At 35.9% G+C, this 26,924-nt stretch overlaps 2 protein-coding genes across 2 annotated transcripts; one reads left to right on the top strand and one right to left on the bottom strand.

Moving 5' to 3' along the window:
- The first annotated feature begins 12,379 nt into the window (after positions 1-12,379).
- LOC131163096 (beta-galactosidase 3-like) lies at positions 12,380-19,348 on the top strand. Its single transcript, XM_058119818.1, has 19 exons — positions 12,380-12,913; positions 13,087-13,182; positions 13,310-13,422; positions 13,562-13,628; positions 13,806-13,898; positions 14,129-14,272; positions 14,526-14,614; positions 14,722-14,827; positions 14,928-15,015; positions 15,415-15,533; positions 15,637-15,801; positions 16,280-16,458; positions 17,040-17,149; positions 17,327-17,436; positions 17,777-17,887; positions 17,974-18,084; positions 18,199-18,401; positions 18,522-18,858; positions 18,994-19,348. The coding sequence occupies exons 1-19, from the start codon at positions 12,743-12,745 to the stop codon at positions 19,144-19,146; spliced, it is 2,565 nt and encodes an 854-aa protein (XP_057975801.1). The 5' UTR covers positions 12,380-12,742; the 3' UTR covers positions 19,147-19,348.
- A 2,134-nt stretch (positions 19,349-21,482) lies between these two features.
- LOC131163098 (thioredoxin H4-like) lies at positions 21,483-25,873 on the bottom strand. Its single transcript, XM_058119819.1, has 3 exons — positions 25,528-25,873; positions 22,384-22,506; positions 21,483-21,854 (listed from the first exon to the last, which is right to left on the bottom strand). Exons 1-3 carry the CDS (start codon positions 25,612-25,614, stop codon positions 21,687-21,689), a joined length of 378 nt encoding a protein of 125 aa, XP_057975802.1. The 5' UTR covers positions 25,615-25,873; the 3' UTR covers positions 21,483-21,686.
- Positions 25,874-26,924: the final 1,051 nt, after the last annotated feature.

A 26,924-nucleotide genomic window follows, 5' to 3' on the forward strand; every position in this document is an offset into this window, starting at 1 on the left:
AAACTAAACTCTCTTCTTGGTCAATTGTGTCAGAGGTCCAGACAGTTTAGAGAAACCCTCTACGAACCGACCATAGTAACCCGCCAATCCCAGAAAACTTCGAACCTCCTGCACATTCTTCGGCCTTACCCAGTCGACCACAACTTCAATCTTACTAGGATCAACTGATATACCATCCCCAGTAACCACATGGCCTAAGAACGCAATCTGACTCAACCGAACTCACACTTCTTCAACTCAGCCAACACCTTCTCCTGTAGAATCTGTAATACTAACCTCAAATGTTCTACGTGCTCTTCTGTACTCCTCGAGTATACCAGAATGTCATCAATAAACACCACCACGAACCGATCCAGGTACTCATGGAAAACCCTATTCATCAAATCCATGAACACCGCTGGTGCATTCATCAATCCAAAGGGCATGACTAAGAACTCGTAGTGGCCATATTTGGTTTGGAAAGCAGTCTTCACTACATCCTCTGCTCTAACCCTCACCTGATGATACCCTAACCCCAAGTCGATCTTTGAAAAGACCCGTGTCCCCTGCAACTGGTCAAAAAAATCATCTATACGAGGTAAAGGATAGCAATTCTTCAAAGTCACCTTGTTAATCTCACGGTAATCAATGCACATCCGCTTTGACCCGTCCTTCTTCTTTACAAACAATACTGGAGTTCCCCAAGGCAAAACACTAGGTTGAATGAATCCCTTGTCCAGTAGTTCCTGCAACTGCTCCTTCAACTCTCGAAGTTCTGCTGGAGCCATTCGGTACGGAGCTTTAAAGATTGGTGCCTTACCAGGCAGCAACTCTATCGCAAACTCCACCTCATGATCTGGAGGTAAACCAGGTAAATCATCTAGAAACATATCCGGAACTTGCTGACTACCCGAATGTTCTCGAGTCTTAACTCCTCCCGCGGCGGTTCCTTTATACAAGCTAGGTACCCCTGACATCCATCCAAGAGTACCCTCTTTGCCTATAGTGCTGACAGAATCTGTGGTGCTGAACGCACACACGATCCCATGAATTCATACTCCTGCTCCCCAAGAGGTCTGAAAACTACCACCTTCCTACGACAGTCGATCACAGCATAATTGGAGAACAACCAGGTCATCCCCAGAATGATATCGAACCCCGACATGTCGTATACCATAAGATTTGCTGGTAGCAGCTTTCCCTAAATTTCCACTCGGCAGTCTACCAACATCTTCTTACAGAAAGACACACTCCCAAATGGTGTAGTAACAGATAACACCTCAAACAGAACAGAAGCTTTATGCGAAAGCAATAATAAGGTACTTGTCACCACGTTACCTGTATGCTCAGCGTCGGCTGGAGTAAGATAATATACTCTGGCCGGCGCTGTATTCGTCTGAGTGGTTCCCCGAGGTATCTGGTTGCTCCCTCGGTCCCCACTAACTGCAGGCACATCTCACCTCGGTGGTTGATAATCACGAGACATGTGGACTGGCTGGCCACAGTTGTAGCAACTACCCCTAAATGGCCAGCACTCACCCTCGTGCCACCTGTTGTGTCTGGTACAATGACCACCAGTCTGGCTCCCCTGAGAATCCTAGCGCTCGGTATTCTAACGATAACCCGAGCCCTTGCTTCTCTTCTTCCATGATCCCTGATGAGATCTTGACTGAGAACTAGAAGGTACTATCCTCTTCCTCGATTTCTGATCTGCCTCATCCTCTCGAATACCAGTCTCGATCACCATGGCCTTATCCACCAACACCGAGAACTGGCGGATCTGAAGCATACCCACTAGTCTGTAGATATCCTTCCTCAAACCCTTCTCAAACCTCCGAGTCTTCTCATACTCGCTCGAGATCATACATGGTGTAAAGCGGGATAGCTCTATGTATCGAGCCGCATACCCCTGCACCGTCAAACTCCCCTACGTCAGAGCAGAAAACTCATCTACCTTCGCATCATGTACGTAAGCTGAGAAGTATCTGTCAAAGAACACCTCCTTGAAATGGCTCCACGTCATTTCCTCAGAACCACCTCTCTGCTTCTCCAGCAGATCCACTGCAGTCCACCATCAACCTGCCTCCCCAAACAGCTGGAAAGTGGCATAAAGAACTCGCTGCCTATCCGTGCAGTGCAGGACCTCCAAGATCCTCTCAGTCTTCTCCACCCAATCCTCTGCTGTCGTCGGGTCAGGTCCCCCAGAGAACATCGGAGGATGCATGCGTGTGAACCTCTCAATGGTGAACCCCGCAGCAGTAGGAGAGCGCTCGCGTCTCCTCACACTCTGCCCGATCTCCCGTAATACCTACGTCGTCAACCTCGAGGCACAGAAGGAGACTCATCACTCGCAATCTCCTCGGAGCCACTTCCCAGGTTATTATCCTTGGGTTCCATTCTACAACACAATAGGAATCTATCAGTATCCCTACAACACATACAGTTAACACAATGATCTACACTAATCGTGTTAACTACTCCCTGCCGGGTCTAGGTCTGTCCTATCACACCAACACGAAAGTCATCAATGATCTGCCCTGCTTTTATTGGAATCTTCATCTTAGGAAAAACACTGAATACCGTCGACAAATCCCGGTCTAGCAACCGAACAACCCTCAACCAACTCTACCCATATCCACATCCTATACTTTGGTATGTACTTATAACTAAGCCTAACCAAGTCTACAAGATCTAGTAACCTGGTTAGCTCTGATACTAAGCTGTCACGCTCCAAACCCCGAAACGGGACCTGGAGTCGAGAATGTAACCTAACATGTCCCTATATCAAGCAAATTATCAAAAGATACAGTACACTGGATGAGGTTCCGACCCCATGGGATTTCCAGGCACCCTAAACACATCCAATCACAACATATACGCAGCGGAAAAAAGTCATTCTATATCAATATAACAGTACCATACCAGAGTCTATACATGAGCCAAACACAGCTCTATCAAAATGTACAATCGGGTGCCCAAATACAACCCAAAATGGCAACCCAACAAAACTACAATCCTAGCACTTACCCAACTGCTAATGCAGTACACCGGCCACTACGCTCCCTACACCAGGACGCTAGTTCCGGTTACTCGAAGACCTGTAAAAATGTACGTACAGCAGGGGTGAAACACCTCTCAGTAAGGAAGAACATAGGTTATATCGGTGTGTGGCATTTGAGTGTTATCATGACAAAAACATACATGCAGTCGAATGGAATCCAGTACTAATTTACACAGTGCATACACACACATATACGACAACCATTTATACGCAGCCCTGTCACAATACACACACATGATCAGTAACCCAATGTCGTCACACCCTTCGGTCAGAAGCCGATCCGCGACAATCCAGCATTGGCCCAGAGCCAACCCGTGAAGCACGGCCCCACCGGCACATGGCTAGTCCTCGATTCCCATGGCATTGTACTGGCGCTAAATGGTGGATCCACATCCTTCGGTCTGATCTGCCGGACAAGGCTCACGCCCTTAGATATAGAGCCGGAACTTTTGCCTATGTGGCAGGCGATAAACACACGCCCTCGAATATAGAACCGGATACTCTCAGTACCTAGACTCATTTTGGAACTGTGTTCCCATCAGCCATTCTACAATCACACACACATGCATGCTCATATAACAAAAAAAATCACACTCATTTGGTAATCTAAATCATGGTTTTCTAAACAAATATAGTTTAAACAAAGTCAAGGCACAACCATCCCAATATCACAGTATAAAGCACACATATACTCGGTTTTCAACAAAACCCAAGATTCAGCCCCCTTTCCCCAAAACTGCAATAATGTAAAACCCATAGTTTTCCCCATTAGATCCCCCCAAATGAGTAGTCAAAACACACACAGGACCGTGGACCACTATTCCACCGAGTCTGATTTCAAAAATAACTAATATAACATAGTTTCCCCTTACTTTAACCCCGAATCACAAATCCCGAACTCCAAGGCTCCTAAAAAGCGAATCGAGTTCCAAAACCTACAAATCACAGTACAAAATATACTCACAAGACTGATACCTACAAAACTACCGGATTAGAATTGAAAACCGAGTCTTACCTCGATTTTTTGCCAAAACCCGAAAACCTCCGAAACGAGATTCTGATCCGTAAAAGTTGTAGAGAATCCTTCCATAATCCTTGTGGTAACTTCCGTTTCCTAATTCTAGCAATGATCGGCAAAGAAATTTAGAGAGAGAGAGAGAGAGTAGGGAGAGTTTAGAGAGAGAGAGAGAGAGAGATAAACTTGAAGTAACTTAATGAAGAAGTCAAGGAAATTTCCTTTCGTCATAGCTACAAGTATCGCCCTCTATTCCTCCAATAATTTTACTACAATCCATCATCTTTCAGCCTCCCCTATCAGTTTATAGGTGGCAAATAAAACCCTCTACTCCTTTGTACACTTCAGTATTGCCAAAACTTTTTCTATCTCATGCATCTAGTTTTTAGCGACTGTAGGATCTACTCCTCTTGAAAATGCCGGAGGATTCATCTTAGTAAATTTATCTATCGTACACCTATGGCCTGCAGATGGGCCTCTCTACTCTCTGGAGCTTCGTGCGATCTTAGCCATGACCTGCTGAGCCACACTGCGTAATACTACATCTGAATTAGCTCCGCCTGCATTTGAGGGCCCTGCACCCTCACTACTGACTCGCTTCTAAAAATGAGTAGCACTAGGGTTATCCCAAGTATAGGAGCTATGTTGTGTAGTAATTAGCCTCAACAGGCTAGATCGTCTTCATTGGGAATGCAGATTAGTTTTAAACTAGCACGAAACAGGAAAAGAAAATAAGAAAACAATGTACTGAACATAGTTCAGATTCAAAATCTTTGGTTTTTATAGAATTTGTGATGGAATTAAAATGACGCAAGACTTAAACTATGAATGTAACACGCATAAAACCAACCAAACAACTCACCAATTAAACATTCAAATAACAAAACAAGGATAACTAAAATCAAACTTCAGCAGTGACTTAAGGATAATGAACCGACTCTACACAATAGTAACTTAGACAAAATAGATAGATCCTACAATATCTAGACATGAACCGAACCTAACAATGACTCAACTAAATGACAATAGACTAAGCTAGACAATAAATAAAGCTTAACTAAATAAATAAACTAAACCTAACAATGGATAAACTTAAATAACTCTTAAATGAAAACGACCAAATTTAAGCCAGTAAAAAAAAAACTCCATCAAGATATTTAACATGACATTAACTAGAGTAAAACAACTAAACAACCATGAAGGAAGGAGAGAGAATATGAGAGACTTAAACAAATACTTAACTTCAGTATTAACTCTAAATTAAAGTAAGGTAAACACAATAAAAATAAATAAATATACAACAAGTATTAAATCCTACATTGACCTTGGAATAAAATAGACAAACTAAAATTAATGATACAAACAACCCCGAACAGAATTTAAATTCAACAACTACTTTAAAGAAATAACTGAATTTAACCCTTTAAATAATCCAAATAAACATTCAAATTCAAGAGAGAGAGAGTAAAAGAGATGAGAGAAAGAGAGATTGAAGAGGGCCACCGTGAGCTCCACACAATAGCTATTGCTGCTATGTTATCCTATTTGCAGTAGTGCAGCTCCCCAAAAACCCAGCTCCAAGCCTCCCACACGTAATACCTTCACACGCAACCACACTCCCTACCTAAAACCCCAGCTCCCCAAAAAGTAACCCCCCTAGCCTCCTTTTCTTTTTTTCTCTTTAGCTAAAAGAAGTGCCCCCAATCACGTGCACTGCCAGCGCCTCCCACTCCCTTCACTGCTACTCAACGCATTCTCATGCACAAACAAGGCCCTTTTTTTTTTTTAATTGCATGGTCGGGTCACATCAAGGACCCGATACTCGCATGTTGAAGCCCACGTACAGCTACCAGCCCACTCTGCATGCAACATGACCTTCTTACTTCACTTGGTGCGGACCCGAGAAGCCCAGCTCTCACGATTCTCACACACCACATGAGCTACCAATGCTTGCTCCCTTCTTAATTTGTACTTGAATTTTTTATTAAAGCCCAACCCACTTTGCTTTTGCAAACACACACACGAGCCTCTTTGCATGCATACCCTCTTCACTTCATGCAGGGTTCACACATGCAACATACACGTTTCATTTATGCGGGTTCTTCTTTGAATACTTGCACATGGCTTCGCGTACACGGTCTATTTATGCGCACATGGCTCGAGAATGTTCGTAAACTTATGGTAAAAATAGGATAATTAACTCAAATGAGCCCAATGATTAAAATAATATAAATAATTAGACATTTAATTGAAATTATGATATTTAATGCATGAATTTAAATGTCTAATTACGCAATTTTGATGCGTAATCAACTATCACTCGCATGAGCACTACCACTACCCGAGTCCATCCTGAAAAGATAATAAACATAGCTTAGGGACCCCATCCTTATAACTTACATATCTAACCAAAACGCCTATTACCCCTCTATCTTAACATCCTTGTCTTAATTCAAGCTCCAGTCCTACACCTTAGAAACACAACCCGACAATAATTTACTATGACTTTTTTGAAATCGTCACTCCAAGAAAAACATAGAAACCACCACTGTAGTCCTACCTCTAAACTGTAGAACAAAACCTCAAATCCTTTTTCTTATACTCTAGTATTGTTTCTGATGCTCTCTAGAGTTTACAAAACCTAACAACCTAGGTTCTGATACCAAACTATAATGACTTGCCTAATTTACCATATATATATATATATTCCACATAATAACATACATAATATCCACCTAAACGGTCATAATCATAGTCAACTTGGACCCATGGGTACCGGGGATATACCTGTCGTACAACTCTAATACCTAAGTAGCGGGAAACATAAAATTATATACATGCTATAAATACCAAAAACCATACCAGAGTTATATTAAATCCGTCCTATCCATATATATACAGTCATCCACACAAAAAAATCCAAAAAGTGCTCCTAGGGTTTCAACCCCAAAGTCCATCTAACCCTAGCTCAATCCACTTACCCTACAGATAGGGTAGTCCAATCCTCTTCTACTGCAGTGGGGCTTTATCCGCCCTCCTACTTGGATTTCCTAAAATGTTTGTAATACTGGGGTGAAACGCCTCTCAGTAAGGGAGAAAAATTAATATCAGTGTGTGGCAACATGAGTATTTTTTGTAGTATACATATAAACAGTACATAATTTATTACTAGTATAACAATTGTATCATAACATAGCGTATCATACTAAATTTCTGTACTGAGAAATCATCTTATATAACTATATCATACGTAACTTATTATGCAGGATAGATAGTTAGTTAGCTGTCGTCATGTCTTACCCCCCACATGACAAGGTTGTGCGGCCCGAAGGCGGGACCTAGCAATGGTTGGCCGATCATGCTAAGTCAAACATAAGTTTGTAAGTACGATAAGTCTGTTCCACCTGTGCCGGTCTACCAAGGGAACTACAACACTCTCATAAAGCCACATCAACTGCCATCTCTCACACTCTATATAAGATGTGTGGTAGCACTAACATATTCATAATCATAAACATATAACTACGATACCATACTTCATAAAACTAAACTAAACTATCCGGGTTGTAATAACATATAATACATTTTATATTTAAACATAACTGTTCCGTAATTCAGAGTAATATCTAACATAAACATATTTCATGATTTCTTACGTATCATACATAATCACGGCATCAGCGCCGACATAATTCATAATGTAAAATCACGGCATTAACGCCGACATATTTCATATCATAATATACATACATTCTAGCATTATTTAACATAATCTTTAAAACATATTTCCTGTACTGATTTTAGGGTTTTCTTGAAAATCGTTATAACATACTTATCTGGAAAACTCATAATATTTCTGCATAACATAATTTCATGAAAATATTGTACTCATGCCACACAAATCTACATAACCTTATAAACCCATAATTATTTTTGAAATCACATTTTCATAATAAACGTATTAAAATAATTTCCCTATTCAACAACAAGTATTCTCAAACATAATTCTATATCATACATATTTTCCTGAAAATAAATGCTATTTAATTCATAATAATAATTGAAAATACTAACTTAATTTATCTCTTTACCTGACTTACTGTGAAACCCACAAAATACTCCAAATCTACACCCGTGTGTTTCTCATCTCAATACCCTGAAATTACATTTTCCCAAATACAACTTCAGTATATTCCATCTACTACCTTTCCTTAGTCTATAAATACCAAATAACTTATAAAATATTAAAATAACCAACTTAACCAAATTTTGGTATGGTGCCCAAGTTGGTCTAACCAATGATTTACTCCAGCAGATTTGTAGAGAATCTTCCAAAGAGTAACGTGGTGGCTTCAGATTGTCGATCCGGCGAATAACGATGCCGAAATTCTAGAGAGAAGGAGAGGGAGAAAAGGGTTCTAGATGAATTTCTCTCGCAGAAAAGTGATTTTTGGCCTTATATAAAGTGTTTGTTCACGTGACCTCATCAACAAGCCATGACACCTCGTTGACGAACACGACACCTCGTCGATGAGTTCATGAAGGAGGTTTGTCGACGAGCACTTGACCCTCATTGAAGAATTTTAGATCCAGGAAACAACCATTTCGGTAAGTTCTTGTCGACGTGACACGCGCCCCCATTGACGAGCTTAAGAAGCTTGTTCGTCGACGAGCATTCTGCACTTGTTGATGCGACCGTGTTAAATCTCTTTAAAAATTTCTTTTTCTTTAATTTCTCCTATTATTTAATTACCATAATCCCTTGGGTCTCTATAGGTTTGGCCGAACTTCAATAACAAATATCGTGTGTGTGTCTATCTTATTTAATTTCCTATACTTTAAATACCGCATGTGTATGAATGTTTATTTAATGTCATAATTATTTGCATACACACATGTGATCTAAATAAGATATACTACACAAGTGTATGCTTGTTTTCATTGTTAAAATTATTTTACATACATACGTGTACATTGAATGAGATATGATTTGTGGTGAATCGAAAAAATGTTTAAATTAACTAAAAAGTTTTTAAAATCCAATTCACCCCCCCTCTTAGAATCACACCAATTCCAATAGAATTCACCATTAAACCCCTCTACATAACTGAGATGCAAACTTTAATGTACACACATTAACGAGAGGAGCGGTTACAAGAATACACTTCAAACCTCAACATAAATACCCATAAAACTCCTATAACCCTCACAAACACAATAATGCCCATCAATGCCGAATTGATGGAGAGTTAACCTCCACCACTATAAAAAGGAAACTTGGAGAAGAAGTAAGGATCACACTCATTTCTACTGTTGCAATACAAAGTCTTCCATTAGTCCCTTACTTAGTCATCGAAGTGATTCTCAGGAGTACACCCCAGGTCCTTCAAACTATTCTTACTTAATTCTTTTCAGGTAGGTGATTGCGATCAAGGAACAACTTACGAAGGTAATTCAATTTTTAACAACAACATATTTAATTTAAAATTAGTATACAATTATGGAATTAATGAGCAATAAATTATAATAGATGATCACGTTTCATGAAATTTTAGGGCCTGTTTAGTATTGATGTTGTTTTCCATTTCCTGTTTTTTTTTTTTCTAATTTTGTATAGTAAAAAAATAGATTATAGAAATGTGTTTATTCATGTTGTCATTTTTTTTTTGTTTTTTGCAGATTTTCAGTTGTTTATAAAAAAAACCTAAAAATCATATTTTATGGTTTTTAGTTGCTTTGACTTATTGTAAGAAATTTTAATGTTCAGAAATAGTTATTTTGGATTAAATTATTCATCCTTTAAATAAAAATAAAAATAAAATGGTCATAGGATTTAAATTCAATTAAAATAAAAATATATATAAATTTCAAATAAATTTACTACTTTTCAATTATCATGTCCAATAAAAATTTATTTTAATTTTATAAATATAAACCAAGTCCCTTGTTTATTTATTTTTAGTTTGCATTTTTATTTCTAATTTTTTAATTTTTAATAGTAATGCCGAATTGTTCGTTAATTATTAAATGAGATGGGCAGGTAATAAGAGAGTGAGGTCGCAATCGAGCGGGTGAGAATGCGACCAACTTTGTAGGCTATGGATGCATGTCTAATCATAATAATAAAATTTAATAATAGAAATTTCGTGTGGTAATTGGGCGATCAGTCACTTGAAAATGAGGAGGCTTTATTTAGAATACGGAGTGGCGCCTGCTTGTGGTCGTCTTTTATGGGCTTTGAATTCTCTGATCCCCCACGTCACCAGAAAATCCTCTGTAAAACATATGATTGCATTCAATTTTATATGTCGCTTTCAATAATAATGCTTATGCCCATTTCGGTGGTGGGGGTGTTGTTTTTTGTCGGTGACAATTTTTTAAATTCATTTCTATTTATTATTTTTCTAAAAAAATGAAAAAAAAAAAAAACATTTTTATCATGATATTTTGATTTGTAGATAAATATTATTTATGTGGTTTGGATAAAAATTCAAAAATATTAGTGGGAATAATTGATTTTTTTGGACCAAATTAAAGATTTTCCGTGAAATAAAACGAGAGAAATTAAATTTTATTGCTGAAATTTTAAAAACGAAAGATTTTATTGAAGAAATATGATATATCTAAAATTGGTATGCTCAAAGTTGACAAGTGCGCTCATAGAAGCGGATGCATAACTATGGGTAAGTACCCTTAATTGTCAGTAACCCCTCAAGACATAATGACACGTTTATAAATCTCAAGCTAAAGAAGAGCCTACCTTTACTAATATAAAAAGAGAATCCTAGGAGGAGGTCAGAATCTCTCTCTTCACTTTCTCTTAACTTACTCTGTTGCAACTTGAACCTTTCGTTCCTTAATTTAGGCATCATAGTGATCCCTTAAGATACACCCCGAGTTCTCTAAGTCATTCTTGTTTGATTCCTTTCTGATGGTTACGGTCGACGGACGATTCAATAAAAGCTATTTGATTTTTGGTAGCAACAAAAGGAAATAAAAGAAAAATATTAAAAAAAAATTTATATTTTTTGTTTTGATATTAAACATTATTAAAAATAAAGTTTATTATCATATGATTGACAATTAAGAAAAATTAAGTGCTAATGATGTATAATAATTTTTTTTATTAATCTATTATCAAACATGAAAATTTGGATTCTTGAATTTGTCTTTATCTAATAAAATTATCAATATTCTACATTTTTTTATAAAAAAAATTAACACTTCTAAAAAGTTAAAATGAATTTGAAATTATAAAATAAGACGATTCATAAAGTACCATAAAATTCCTATCCCGTGGAAGCAAAGATTATAGATTTATACACATATATGAATAGGCTACTGAATCGACAAATATTAAGCTATAAGTGACACATAAGTGACATTATTTTTATCATATTCAAACGAATCAAAAGTTGTAACATAAAAAGTTGACTTAAAATGTTTAAAAGTCACGGTTGTTTTCATGTGATTCCAAAACTTTGTATTTACGACTTTTTAAACGGTCTTTTTTTTTTCTTATCATATCCATGTGAACTTTACTATAACCCCTTATGTATTAATTTCCAAAAAAATATAGTGATTTGATTAGGAGACTTTTATATTAAATATTTTAACTTTAGCTTATACTTAAAGAAGAGATTAATAAAGGGATTTGAAAAGGAAAATGTTCAATAACTTAGAAAAAATATTAAAGAGTCTACGCAATTGAAAAGATGTATTAAAATAAGTCAATAAATTTGAATACTCAAACTTATACACTTAAAAATTTTAAGTTGAAATCCAATTTTGAATTAATTTTATAATTATTGAACTTGAGTGCAATTCTATTAGATATTTTTAAAACTAAATTCTAACTAGTTAATTTGATTAAGTTTCTTTTAACTATAAAAAATATTGAAAATATATTTAAATTATATAATATCTCACTTATATAATCTAAAATATAATAAAATAACTTGATTTCACATTCAAATTAGCATTACAAAATTTAAATTTAAAATTTGAATAAAAAAAAGCACTATTTAAAAAAAAAAAAAGGCAGTTCGGTACATAAAACTTTTGCATATGCGGGGTTTGAGGAAGGAACGGATTACAATAAGTTTATAGTATACAGTCTTATCTTATATTTTTGCAAGAACGTGATGAAATTGGAATAAATAGAATTATATTATTTTATATTTATTATGTCTGTCAACATTCAGATATCAATCCCACGAGAAGTGCACAAACTGTTGTGCGCGTGAGATCGCCATAAATGAGCAAAAGAGATGTTTTACTTCACAATAAAGACTTCCATTTAAGAAAGGAGTAAAGAAGAAGTAGAAGAAGAAATTTATGATAGTTGTAATTATTTAATTTGGATTTAGATTTTTAAATTACAGGGTAGTGTTCACTTTGAAGTTGCCCTGGCTCCTGCTGCTAAGGACAAGTTTAATTTATTACCCTACTGGGAAAGTAAACTAATCGCCATTATTAAAAGCTAATAGAAGCAGAGCACCCGCTCCATCTGCTCTGCTGGGAGTGTGCTGTGTGTAATAGCTGCTACAGCAGAACCAAACAAAATGGCTGCCGACTTTTAGATCACGGATTTACAAGTCCTCTACTCCTCCACACATTCCCATATTCCTCTTCTCTCTTTCTAAATTCCCATCTGCAGAGAGAGAGAGAGAGAGGGAGATTGGAAGATGGAGATTAACTCGGTCTCCAAGCTGCTCATTTTGTTCTGCATGTCCTTGTTTGTGGGTTCCCAGTTGATCCATTGTGGGGTTACTTACGACAGGAAGGCCATTCTCATCAATGGGAAGCGGAGAATCCTCATCTCTGGTTCCATTCATTACCCAAGAAGCACCCCTGATGTACTGCTTCAAATCCCATTTCCATTTTCTCCCCCTTTTTTTTTTTTTTGTATAATCTCCGTAATTTTTAGTTGTTAAACTTATGTTTTTTGTAAAAATGTAATTGTTCTGTAGATTGTTCTATCATTTTGGTGTTTTTTCTCTCTGAAATGGGTTTGTGTTAATGTTTGCAGATGTGGGGAGATCTCATAGACAAGGCTAAGCGCGGGGGTTTAGATGTTATCGAGACTTATGTGTTTTGGGACGGTCACGAACCTTCTCCTGGCAAAGTACTGCTTCAGATCTCCATTTTCTCTATGTTTTGCTCTCATTTATACATTTACTCTGTTTCTTTTTCATCAAGTGTTGCTGCTGTTAAGCTCATGTTCTGCTGCGGTTATGGTTTTCTTTTCCCAGTATAATTTTGAAGGGAGATACGATCTGGTGCGGTTCATTAAGACAGTGCAGAAAGCAGGCCTCTACGCTCATCTCCGCATTGGGCCTTATGTTTGTGCAGAGTGGAATCTTGGGTATCCCCAGTTCATTTTGTTTTCCAAAAGCTTTTCCGGTTGAACATTTGCTATTTAAAAAATTTTTGGTGTGCAAATTTGCTGTAGTTTCATAGAAATTCCTATTCCGAGTGCTGATCTCTCTCTTTCTCTGGAGCAGAGGATTTCCTGTTTGGTTGAAGTATGTTCCTGGAATCAGCTTCAGAACCGATAATGAACCTTTCAAGGTTTCTGCCTTCTTCTCGTCTCCTAGACTCGAGCCTTACAGATCCACATAGGGGAATAAATTTGGGGATGTAAATGGGAAAAAAATAAATACATAGCTAGTTTATATTTGGCTACTTAGCCTTTTCCTGAAGATGTAGCTCTGTAAGCTTATCTTTTCTCGTTTTTCATGGCTTTAGAGGGCAATGCAAGGGTTCACTGAGAAAATCGTTGAGATGATGAAGAGTGAAAAACTTTATGCATCCCAAGGTGGCCCTATCATCCTCTCTCAGGTATGGTGTGCTTAGTAACTACTGTCCAGCCTCTAATGCTCTGGTTCCTTGAATTATGCTAGCTGGGTATGTGTGTTTTAATTCTCCACTGTCAATCATTGAAATAGAAAAAATGCAGAGTAGAAAAAAAAAATGAAAAATCCCAGGAGAGAGTCATTTACCTATGACTCAAAATACATCTTTCTTTGAATTATTTTATAATTCTTTTCCATTCCAATTTCGTTTGTTAGATTGAAAATGAGTACGGGTCGGAGAGTAAGGCGCTAGGAGCTGCTGGGTATAAATACGTAACTTGGGCTGCAAGTATGGCTGTTGGATTGGATACAGGAGTCCCATGGGTGATGTGCAAAGAGGATGATGCCCCTGACCCAGTGGTGAGCTCTCTCACTCTTTGCGTTCAAGAGAATTAGCTTAGTTTCTTAACCTTTCTCTATGACATGTCAAAATACATTGGTGTGTATCATTTTGCAGTCTTTATGATGAGCTTGTGGTCTTGTCCCATGTTTGTTGATTTTTTCCCCTTAACTTTTCAACCAAATTTTTGTATTCTATAAGTTGTTCCTGGTTTGCAATCTAGTTTATATTATTAAAAACTTAGGAGTTTTTGTTCCTTCATTTTGTTAACAGATAAATGCATGTAATGGATTTTACTGTGATGCTTTCTCTCCCAACAAACCCTACAAGCCCAAAATGTGGACTGAGGCTTGGAGTGGCTGGTAAATTGTTACTTTACCTGTTCTTTTAAAATGATTTGGTAAAAATGCAGTTTGACTATTCTCAGTCCATTTTTTTTTTTTTTCCTTTTCTTTCTAACAATGAATAGGTTTAATGAGTTTGGTGGCACAAAACATCACCGACCTGTTCAAGATTTGGCATTTGCAGTTGCTCGTTTCATACAAACGGGTGGATCATTCATTAATTATTACATGGTTTGTTATCTTACATTGTTGAGTTCATGGTTTAACAAGAGTCGCTGCACCAATGCTTAATTTAGTAACTTTGTGCTCATATGCTTGCTCCTTGAGACAGTACCATGGTGGAACCAACTTTGGGCGTTCTTCTGGAGGCCCTTTCATCACAACCAGCTACGATTATGATGCTCCTATTGATGAATATGGTGAGAAAAAAAAAGCTCATAACCTTCCATTGATTAAATTGAAAAATTTGAGGCTGTTTTGAAGTTGAACATTTCATTGCTTCTAATGGAATATATCATTTATGATTCAATAATCCATAGTGGCTGTTTTCCGTAATTCCTGAATTGCACCTTTTTTTTTTGTAGCTTATATGTCTCCTTAACTAACATTTTTATCTTGACTTATTCACAAAATTCTTATTATTTGCTAAAATTAAAGCTGAAATTTTATTGCTCTTTTAGGGATGCAAACTTTTTCACAATATTCCCAATTCAATTCAGTTTATTTATTATTCCTTCTTCAATATTTTTGGATCCTGAATTTGTTCTTGTGTTTGATAGTATTTAGCCATTTGTGACTAACCACTTCACTGTGTTTAGGTCTAATCAGGCAACCTAAATATGGTCATTTGAAAGAGCTCCACAGAGCTATTAAGTTATGTGAAGAGGCCTTGGTTTCTTCAGATCCTACAGTTACTTCACTAGGAAACTACCAGCAGGTCAGCCTATTGCACCTAAATCCTCCCTTTATTTTTGGATGTTGGACGGTTTGTATCATAACTGACATTCATTATGGTTAACCAAACAATTTTTATTTTCCAGGCTCATGTATTTTCTTCAGGATCTGGAAAGTGTGCAGCTTTTCTCGCAAACTACAATACAAAATCATCTGCAAGGGTGGTGTTCAATAATATGCACTATGATTTGTCTCCATGGTCCATTAGCATCCTTCCTGATTGCAGAAATGTTGTCTTTAACACTGCCAGAGTAAGTTAAATTCAAGTAGATTACAGTCGACTTAAAATGTTTAATCAAGTGATATGGCCTAGGTAACAGATGATGAGCCCATCTCATTGTAGGGTTCCTCCTGTCTTTTTATTTATCTTTTATCTTTTTTTTTTTGGTGCGAGGGTGTTTTATTTTTGCTGCCGGGGGGGGGGGGGGGGGGGTTAGTTGCTGAAGTGAACGCTCCATCTCCCAGCCTGCTTACATCTCTCCTTAGAGGGATCAAATGGTGTGGAACATTATGCCACATCATCAATGCATTTCACTAGAGTCTCTTTTCTTCCCCTCTCTTCTGAGCAGAGAACTCTTTCCCAATCCCATGTGTTAATTCTTTCAAATTGTGCTATTAGTGATCAAAGAAGGATCGTGTTATTCTACTTTACAACAGTATATTGCACCATGTTACATTCTTTTGCTCTGAAAATTAACCAATTGTCAAAATTGTTCAATGCTCGTCAAGGTTGGAGTTCAAACTTCAAGAACGCAAATGTTGCCGAGTGGTTCTGAATTGTTTTCTTGGGAAACTTTTAATGAAGATATTTCTTCTTTAGAGGACAGTTCAAAGATGACAACTGTTGGACTCCTGGAGCAGATTAATGTCACTAGAGATGTCACAGATTATTTGTGGTATACCACTAGGTGAGACTGGCTGATTATGTTATTCCTGAACACTTGCCTTCATAATAATCTGATTGAGCTTTGATGCAGAGTCATCTGTTCTCTTTGCTTGGCAAATTGCATTTTGGTAAAAATTTGGAGGTGTTAGTGTGTTACCTTGAAATTGAAGTTTCAGTTTGAAAGGAATTAGCAAAGATGGATAGACATTCTCAAAATGCTTGCTATATTTTGTATATTGTGACCTAAACCTGTTTCCAGTTTCCATATCTAATCATCCATGGTTTTATTTTCATAATTTAGATATGAAGTATTTGCCTTACACTAGAGATACTGCAGATTTGGATTTTGTTATATTTATAATGAAGAGGGTGATTGACAAGTGACAGAAAAGAAAACAGAAATTTGATAAGCCTGGGTAGAAGAGGTAGACTACATATCAAGTTGAATTGCCTCTCTCAGGACTTGTGGGACTTACCTTTGGGAGCTTTTAGATATAAATTCATTGTTGTTGATATGCATTTTCATCCATAACATGTCCAATTGTGCTATAATTGCTGCCTAATATTGTGGTTTTCACTTTTGAAATTCATACTTCATTCCAGTGTTGACATTAGTTCAACGGAATCATTTCTCCGAGGAGGACAAAAGCCCACTCTCTCTGTGCAGTCAACTGGCCATGCCCTTCATGTCTTTATTAATGGACAGCTTTCAGGTATTTATTGATTTTTCCACTTTTTACAGCAATCAAGTACAGTTGGATTCAATTTTACTACTTGTTAATTAACAATTGTAATCATGTTATACTTGCACATAAAAAAATTGCTACCCTTTTTTTAGCAAGTTAAATGTTTGTGATACTGCATCTTACAAGTGCAATTTACAACTGCAGGTTCAGCCTTTGGAAGCAAGGAGAGAAGGGGATTCAGATTTAGAGGACCCGTCAACTTGCAAGCTGGAAAAAATAGAATTGCACTACTTAGCGTAGCTGTTGGATTACCGGTTAGTTTCCTGCCCATGCCTCAGCAAATCTTTTGAGGCGCATTATAAGTTGCAAACTCAAGACCTTAACCCAAACGCTACCCCAGCCTACCACCAGGCTAAGGCCTTGGTGGCTTTTTGCCCATGACTCAGCATTCGAATGAAAGTTTGTGGCTTACCCCCTTGTGAGAATGCAACTACAGTGGGCCATTGTAATGACTCTTGTGGGTCCAAAGGCATTTAGCAGAGAATACTAAAAACTGGACTGAGCAAATAAAATTGTTAAAAACTCATGCTTTTATTGATAAGACCCCATTAAACTATATGATACTGATTAAAACTTTTTGCATTGCTCTCTAAGAATGTTGGGCTGCATTTTGAGACATGGAAAACAGGAATTTTAGGTCCAGTTTTGCTGCTTGGTCTGGACCAAGGGAAGAGGGATTTATCATGGTATAAATGGTCCTACCAGGTCAGAAAATAAATATGCTTTCTCTGTATATATTAATCAAGTTTAATTGAAGTTATAAATTTGTCTGACAATATCTTCCTGAATAGGTGGGTCTAAAAGGAGAGGCAATGAACTTGGTTTCCTCTGATACTACATCTGTTGATTGGATTCAAGGGTCTCTAGCTGCTAAGAACCAGCAACCTTTGACATGGTATAAGGTAAGAATTTCTTTTTTATTTATTTTCTTTCTTTGTGTCTTTTTTTTATTTATTTTAAAGAAGGCTTCAGTGATTGTTACAGGAGTAAAGTTAATCACCGAGTTACCTGTGCAGGCTTATTTCAATGCACCTAAAGGTAATGAACCCCTGGCTTTGGACATGCGAAGTATGGGAAAGGGTCAAGCATGGATTAATGGACAAAGCATAGGAAGATACTGGATGGCTTATGCAAAGGGTGACTGTAGCGTTTGTAGTTACCCTGGGACATATCGCCCTCAAAATTGCCAAGCTGGTTGTGGCAAACCAACTCAAAGATGGTAATACTTTATAAACATCCGACTTCTTAAAACAGGATTGAAATCACCTTTTTAAAATGGGATAGGCTTGCTTTGTCAGATATTACTCACTTTCAAGTCATTAAATGTTGGGTGTTGCAGGTATCATGTTCCAAGGTCTTGGTTGAAGCCAACAAAAAATTTGTTTATAGCATTTGAAGAGCTTGGTGGGGATGCCTCAAAAATCTCCCTTGTGAGGAGATCAGTGACGGGTGTTTGCGCCGATGCAGATGAGCACCGTCCAACTGTTGAAGGTTGGCGTACCGGGAGCTATGGCGAGTCAAAAATGCTTCATCAGACCAAGGTTCACCTGCGCTGTGCAAAAGGGCAGTCCATATCAGCTATCACATTTGCAAGTTTTGGAACCCCTTCAGGAAGTTGTGGAAGCTTCCAAAAGGGAACCTGCGATGCACCGAACTCTCACGCCATTGTAGAGAAGGCAATCCCACAACCATAACCCATATTTTCTATTTACACGTGCATATACTCACCGAGTCACCTGCACAAAATTCATAAATGATAATATCAAACAATATATGCTTCTGATATATTCTTCAAAATCTTAATTCCACAGGCATGCATAGGGCAGGCTTATTGCTCAGTTTCCGTGTCCAACAATTACTTCGGGGCAGACCCTTGTCCCAACAAGCTAAAGCGCTTATCGGTTGAAGCTGTATGTTCCCCCATGCAACATCAAACTCCTAAATTCACCAATTCAACACGATGAAATGGCAGGAAAAAAAGCATTCCAAAAAGTTATCATCAAAACTATCGTCATTTGTACACAACGGACGCTGCAAAGCAAGGTGTGGAAGGCTGGAAGCCAATAAAATGAAATTAACCATAGGCAAAAATCCTTCACTTGTGCAAGCTGCTGTTTTATTGATTCAAGGTATTCTAGAGATATATGTATATCTGGTTTTTGGGTGGATGGTGTGCTTCTGTAGAGTAGTTGTTCCAGTGGGCTAATGCTGTCCTGAAGTCCCATTATCTGGCCTTTTAACCTGAAATGGGCTATTGAATAATCCGAGTGTGGTTACCAATCCTAGTCATAATTTTTATATGTTGTTTTAAGGGGGAAAGAGATTTGATTTGGGCACAATGTAAATCATATGATCATTGATGCAAGTGATATTCATTAAAAAATCGTGATGGTGTGGTATATTTTCTTTAATAATAGGCTTTGCTTGGTTGTGCAGATATTATTTTTCAAAAAATCACAAATTAGGAGAAAGTCCTTTCTCAAGAAAGAAGGTAATCATAAATTTTATTTATTTCTTTAGACCCTGTTTAGAGGAATGGGAAGGAAAATATTTAAGAACCCACGCCTTTCATTTTTGGTTATCGAATGAAAAATATGTTATATACATGAACAAAATTTTAATTTCATTTAATAACTAGTGTTTTAATTTTTAATTATTTAAAAATAAATTTTTATTTTTAATAAAATTGAATATAAAGGGAAAATACAATAAAAAATAAATTTTCTTTTTATTTTCTTTTTTTGAAGTAAAATTTTTTATTTTGATAAAGTCGTTTTTCTACTTTTTGTTAAATTATATGTTTTCCCTTTCTATGCATTGGTCAAACAAAAGAAATATGGCGCATGGGTACCAAGTGAGGAGCTCCTTCACGCTGACAATCACTTGTAATAAAAGTCAAACTATTACTTATCTCTATTCTAAAGTATTTGCTTTTCAAATAATTTCATTTCCGTTTTCTTTTCTTCCCAAATTTCTTTTACTCGGAGAGAAAAATTCCCCTTTTCCCTACTAATTCACCTCTTAAAATCACTTTTCAAACGGTCTCAATCTCAATTAAAAATGAGTTGGTTGGTGAAGAAAATTCCTATCTACGTAAAGGGTTAAATTCTATTATGCATCCAACCCTGACCTACTACTATTCAAAATATGTAAATCTATTAGATTATGAAATTAACGAAGAACACAAGTGATAAATTTGACTTCTTTGCTTGCACCTTCATTTGTATGTTTTTAAATGAAAAAAAAAAATGTTTTTCTCCAAAAGGGTTTTTTTTTTTTTTTTTTTTCCGGATAAAAGAGGATGACACCTTCTAACTTTATTAGAAAACACCTTACTTATGAGGGAGAAATATCGTGATTCCAATCTTGAGATTATGGGACAACAAAAACAAACTCCACGATCCTAAAACTAACTAAACCACCATAAATCAAACCAAAAAAACCAAAGATCAGCAACCACTAAAACTAAAAACTAAACAAACTATAAGTTTTTTCTCCAAAAAGCGAAAAAAACAAGGAGAATTAGAACACGAAAATCCCGCAAGTGGAATTCTCAAAGACAATAAAACATTCTTTATAATTTTCAATAAAAATATTAATTAAAGAAAGAACTGAAAAAACGAAGTGGTATTTTTACAATCATTTGAAAACATGACCCCTACTTTTATAAATTAGGTTACTCATAAATGGAAGACATTTAAACGAAATACACCTCTAAAGAAAGTTTTAAAAAATAATAATGAAAAGAAATTACCACGAAACTATTTTCTAACACCGATGGGGCAGTAAATTAATTCAACTACGAACATGATACGAATATTGAATCCTGCATTCCTCCAAATCATCACATTTATTCTATCCTGCGTGAGTGTCGTTGGGATGTGTGTATAAGGCCTACAGAAAGATGAACAACGAGATTTGCCCAATCCTCTCTGTAGGGTGTTTTCCATTATTCAAGAAGACAAGTCCACTTCTTTTTCCTTGAAAAACAGAGCACTACGCGTTCACCACGCCAACACCGTATCTATCCTGCGGAAAATTACACAATAAGACTGGCCCAACTCTACTCTCAAACCCTTTTTCCAAAATTCAAGAAGATTAGTCCAATACTTTTTCTTTGAAAAACAGAGCACCAAGCCTTCACGACACCAACACCTCTCCTGTTGTCGAGAGGAAATTGGCGAAGTAAAAGCTAAAGAATTTCAGTCAGGCAGGCAATAATAAACTAACGCATTACTACTGATTTTCAATTTTTTTAAAAGGAATTGATGACAGGAGCTCAAGGAGAGACAATCACTAATAGCTAGTAAACAAGCCAATTATTTGCAATAATCTATTCAAACATCCCAACAAAAGCATTCACATAAATCCTCCAAGAAATCGAGGATTTTAACATCAGCCATGCAATATAAGTCGCAACAACTAGCAACATACATGAAATCTGCAAGGTCCCAACTACATGGTAAACACTAATTTAGGTTTTGCATTTAAGCGAAATAAGAAGTCAAGCAGTTGCAGTGGAAGAAGCAGCAGCTGTGGTTGCAGTGGTATGTTTAACTATCTTCTGCTCCAGCTCTTCCTTATGCGCACCCACAATCTTGTCCACCATGTTTCCTCCTTTCAGGAATAGGAAGGTTGGCATTGCGTCCACATTCCACTCGCTAGCAACAGTCTGAAACACTATTTTTTGTCAGTGAACTTGAGATTTCACAAGAGTTTAGTACCATTCTAAAAAGATAATGGTATTCTGAAACACCATTCGGTAAAATTAGCTGGATGACAAGACATAGGGATAATACATGAATACATATATTTGTCCCAAGACACTATATCGTAGAATAAGGCTATATAATCTGTTTTTTTTTATACAGCAAAGCCAGTGGAGTTCTATATATTATCCTATTCTGTGGCATAACTAAATAATTAACAATTTTACAGGCCAAGAAATCTTGTAATTGTGTAAGCCCTTTTTCATTGATAATCTTTTCTAATGCACATAGGGCAAGAGGAGTGGACAAGGAATATAATGTCCTTTGTATACATAATGTGACTGAATAAGGTGCGAGGACAGATTAAAACACATTCCATCCTGGTCCAACTCATTCTATCAAACAAACCTTGGGGTAAAATATGCTCTATAAAAATTAGATTGGATAAAGTAATGAGATAATCAATAAAAATGCAAGCTCAGATTATTTCACCTGCAATTCATCCACATCCACCTTCAGGAATAAGACATCAGTGAACTTCTTAGCCATCTCTGACAGAATTGGGGCCATTATACGGCAAGGCGGGCACCATGTAGCTGTAAAATCCACCACCACCTATCAAAAAGCTCTCTTAGTGTACTAAAATGTGAAATTCAAATAGGTATCAATCAGAAGTCCACATCCTCTTCATGTTGCTTCCACCAAGCCCATTAAAAAATAGGGACAAAAATTAAAATTAAAACTTCAAGAAAGCATAATGAAATTGCTATAAACCAAAAAATTTTACACCCATCAAACCAATAAAAATGTACAAAAAAAATGAAATGAAATGAAAATACAACACATAAATCACTCAACTGGTGCGATTATCACCAGAGTGGAAATAAAACTCAAGCTTCAACACAGGATTCAAAATAGAACTTTCACTTGGAACATACTGAATCAAAACAAAAGTGAATGAATCAATTATTTAAGTTAAAGTTGGGTTTTGAGTCATGGCCAAATAAAGGGACATTTAGCATGGGGTAAAAAACCCCTGGATTCAAGTTTATATTGGTGTGTTTCACAGGATTACCATGTTTTGTTGCAACATGGTGGTCATGTATGGCAATGATCACAAATGACTTGGTCATACAATCATTGCAAAACGCAATGATCTTCATCTCATCCTTCAGGAGCATGATTCAGGACAGTGATCTCACAGAAAAATTTAAGGACAAAGTTTTGTTATGTAAACGTGTGAAATGTTTCTAAATTAGAAATAATTAACTCCTTAAACAATGTTAAATAGTATTACATAAAATAATAAATAAATTTAATATGATATTAGATTTTATTGTAACACATACCCCCCTTAACAATTTTCAGGGAATAGTTTTGGTATTATTGACCCTTAACAATGGGATTCTCATGGCACAGTGAACAAGTCAATAACTGATACCAAGTGTTCATCAATTACTGCAGCAATAATGATCATAGATTCCTAGGTCCCTAGGGATGTGTCACCTCAAAGATGAGGTCACCACCATAGCTATCCACCCCCAAATTGTATATTTGGGATCATCTAGAATATAGCAAATAAAAAACAAATCTTACATCTAGTAACTCTAAGAATACAGGTGTATTTATATCCAGTCCTAATGATTCATCAATTACAAATATATCAGCCTCGTGGCTCGCATCACACGGGTGGAAGAGGAAATTTTGGCAATAGTAGCGTGGAAAATTTTTACAAAAAAAAAAAATCGTTCCTTTGATATTCCCATGATTTTATTGGCCACAGATGTTAAAAAAAAGGTAGTTAAGGGATTTTAGAGGAAAAAGTTAACTGAGAGTCTGAGACAAATAGAAAGAGACCGTGTCAATTGTCGTCCCTTATACATAGATATAGATATTTTTCTAAAAATGAACGATATTCATTGAAAATTTTTTTTCTAAAACTTGAGTCTCACAAAAAATGCTTCATTCATCATTGTTCTAGAAAATTTTCTTCATTTCTCAAATGAATCCCAAAACTGTATAGGCTAGGTATGAGTACCTAGTCCAAATAGAATTTGGATATGTGAACTTAGAGAGTTTAGACAGAGAAACATATAATAGAAACAAACCAAATATACCAAACTCATCCGTTAAATTGACCACAAAAGGATTTCATCCAATCAATAGTGTTTGTTAAAATAGGGAAAAAAAATGTTGAAAACAATAAAAGTTTAACACATATTTGTAATTACTCAAAAGTTTGCCGGAATCCTTTTTCTGGCGACCAAAAGGAGGCTAAATTTAACTCTTCAACCCTAATTGATCTGCATAGATCATTGCAAGACCAAAGGGGAAAATAATATATACTAAAGGACCATTCGTACATACCCAACTCATTAAATTAAAATCAGTACTTTCCCAACAACAAAGGGGCCTAAATTTAACTCTTCAAACCTAATTGAGCTGTGCATAGATCATTGCAAGGCTAAAGGAATATATGTTAAAGAACAAATCGTGATCACGCACTCATACCAACTCATTAAAATTAAAATCAGAGGAAAAAATAAACCTAGGAATAAAAAAACACGAACAAAAATGATTCCCACAATGTTGTGGGTCATATTTCAGCAGGGTGAACTAATTTCCACTATTGAGTCGTGACTCATATTCAAAAGGGTGCAAGGGTGCATTGATTTTCACTATTGAGTTGTGGCTCATATTCAAAAGGGTGCAAGGGTGCATGAGTTGTGGCTCATATTCAAAAGGGTGTGTTTGGGAAGGGGAGCGTGTTTAATATCGTTGTATTGCTATAGGAGAGCTTTTTGAGGTTTCTCACATTACAACTACACGCATACACACACTTGTTCCCGGAATTGAAATCTAACGCAGTTTTATTTGATATTGTAGCAGAGATTTTCACGAAGGTTTCTTGTTATGCGTACACTAATGTCTTAGTGTTGTTCTCATCTTCTTCTGTTTTCTTTTCAACTTGCTTTGTTTGTGTGCATACCCATGGCCTCTTTCACAAACATCCACATACAGAAGAAAACTTTAGGCTTCCTTTGAATCAACAATTTTGTTAAAGAAAAGGAAAACAAAGAAAAATAAGAACAAAATTCATTTTTAGTTGTATTTTCCTCTATATCAAATACTAATAAAAAAATGAAATTTTGTTATAAAATGATTATTTAAAAAAAAAAGATTAAACGTTAACCAGGTATAAAATCAAATTTTTTTTTTTGTTTTTCTTCAATAATCAACCATAAAAAGTGAATTTTTTTTCATGGTTTTTTTTTTCCTTCCCTAGTGTTTTCTGAGTTCCAAACAGGGTTTTAGGACTTAGGAATTGGGTATACTGCAAGTTTAAAGCATATTTTCCCAAACAAATTTCGGACTCTTTTTCACGGCAGCCAAACGGGGACCCGAATTAACTCTCCAACAGCCCCAAATCCAAAAGTGCTGCATACATATTTCCAACCCAAACGGAGAAAACATACACGAAAAAACGAAAATCAAAATCAATACACCCAGAAACATCTCATTAAATTAAAATCAAGAACTATAAATAAATAAATAAACCGAGTAATTGAAAAAACGATTTTCAATGTTAGAAGCGTAAGGAGAAAAGTATGGAGGAGTAAAGGAAATTGGGTGTACCAGTTTACCGGAATCTTTAGCACTCTGAAGCTGATCCTTCCAGGAGTCCACATGGTGGCAACCTATCACCTGCCCTACTTCCGCCATTTCACCTTCCGTCTCTTTCCCTGTTTTTCCCTTTCGACGAAATGAAACTACTGCTCAAAGCAAAAAGAACTGCTGGAAAGCAACGATGCCCCTGTCCTCTGTATATAGGCCTCGCCCGTTCAATCTCATCACCACGTTGACCAGAATCTCTGCATTTTCGAATGAATATTACGGAAACGCCCCTTGATTTTTCGCCAATGGCGTACCGTGGACCCGTTTTCGCCGCGCATGCCGTCGCACGTTCTCAAAATACTGCATTATTCAATCTTAATCGGTTAATCCTAATTTTTAAAAACATAAATTACAAAAAACTTTTTTGGCCCTTTATATTAAATACTATTAAAAATATAAATTTATTTAAATATGACTAAAAAGTAATAAAAATAAAATATTAATGATATATAAAATTAAAATCTTGTCGATAGATTTTATATCTTTTTAATTTTCATTCTCATTTCCTTAATAGTCAAAAATAAAATATGAATTTTTTAATATATTTTTTTCTTTTTTAATATTTTCTGAGTTTCAAAAGTAGCGTCGATTTAGCTTATGAATAGAATGAGATTTTCAATGGAGAACTTGATGAAATCAAGTAATAAACTTGTTTTCATTATCTTAAATCCATTATATTTCTAGACATGTAATAAAGAATTTTTTTTTTTTTTTTTATATCTGGTTATCAAGAAAAGTGAAAATATATAATAAATTAATGAATAAAATTTTAATTTTATGCATGACTAACATCTATTTTTTAAATTATTAATCATATTGGAATAACATTATTTTAATACAATTTAATGTAGAGATAAATATAATGAAAAATTTGTTTATTTATTTATTTTCTTTTTCCAAACAGAATCCTTGATCCAAACAGATCATAAGGTTTCAAAATTTTCATACACTTTTTTTTTTTTTTTTTAAGTTTAGGAGAAAGAAGTGGACCTCAAGTTTCAAAAATCTCATAAATCTAGATACTTATACCTTTCTAGTCTACTAGAATATAAAGAAAAATTTGTACATTTTTTATAAAATTTCAGAGAAGTTTTCATGGTTTTTGAAATTTGATAAGAGGTTTACATCTTTTTCTAAACAGAATCGTCGATATTTTTGAAACTATAAAAAATATTTATGATTTTTCAATAAATTTTAAAAAAAAGCCAATCACTTTTACCCTTTAATATATTTGATGATAATTTTATCCATTATTTTTATTTTTTAACGTGAAAAACCAAAAGAAATAAATTCGTTATTTCATTGCATAAGATAAAATGATAGAGTACAAATAATATATAGTTGATATTCGTAAAATT

This window comes from Malania oleifera, chromosome 8 (genome assembly GCF_029873635.1).
Source record: "Malania oleifera isolate guangnan ecotype guangnan chromosome 8, ASM2987363v1, whole genome shotgun sequence".
Lineage (NCBI taxonomy): Eukaryota > Viridiplantae > Streptophyta > Magnoliopsida > Santalales > Ximeniaceae > Malania > Malania oleifera.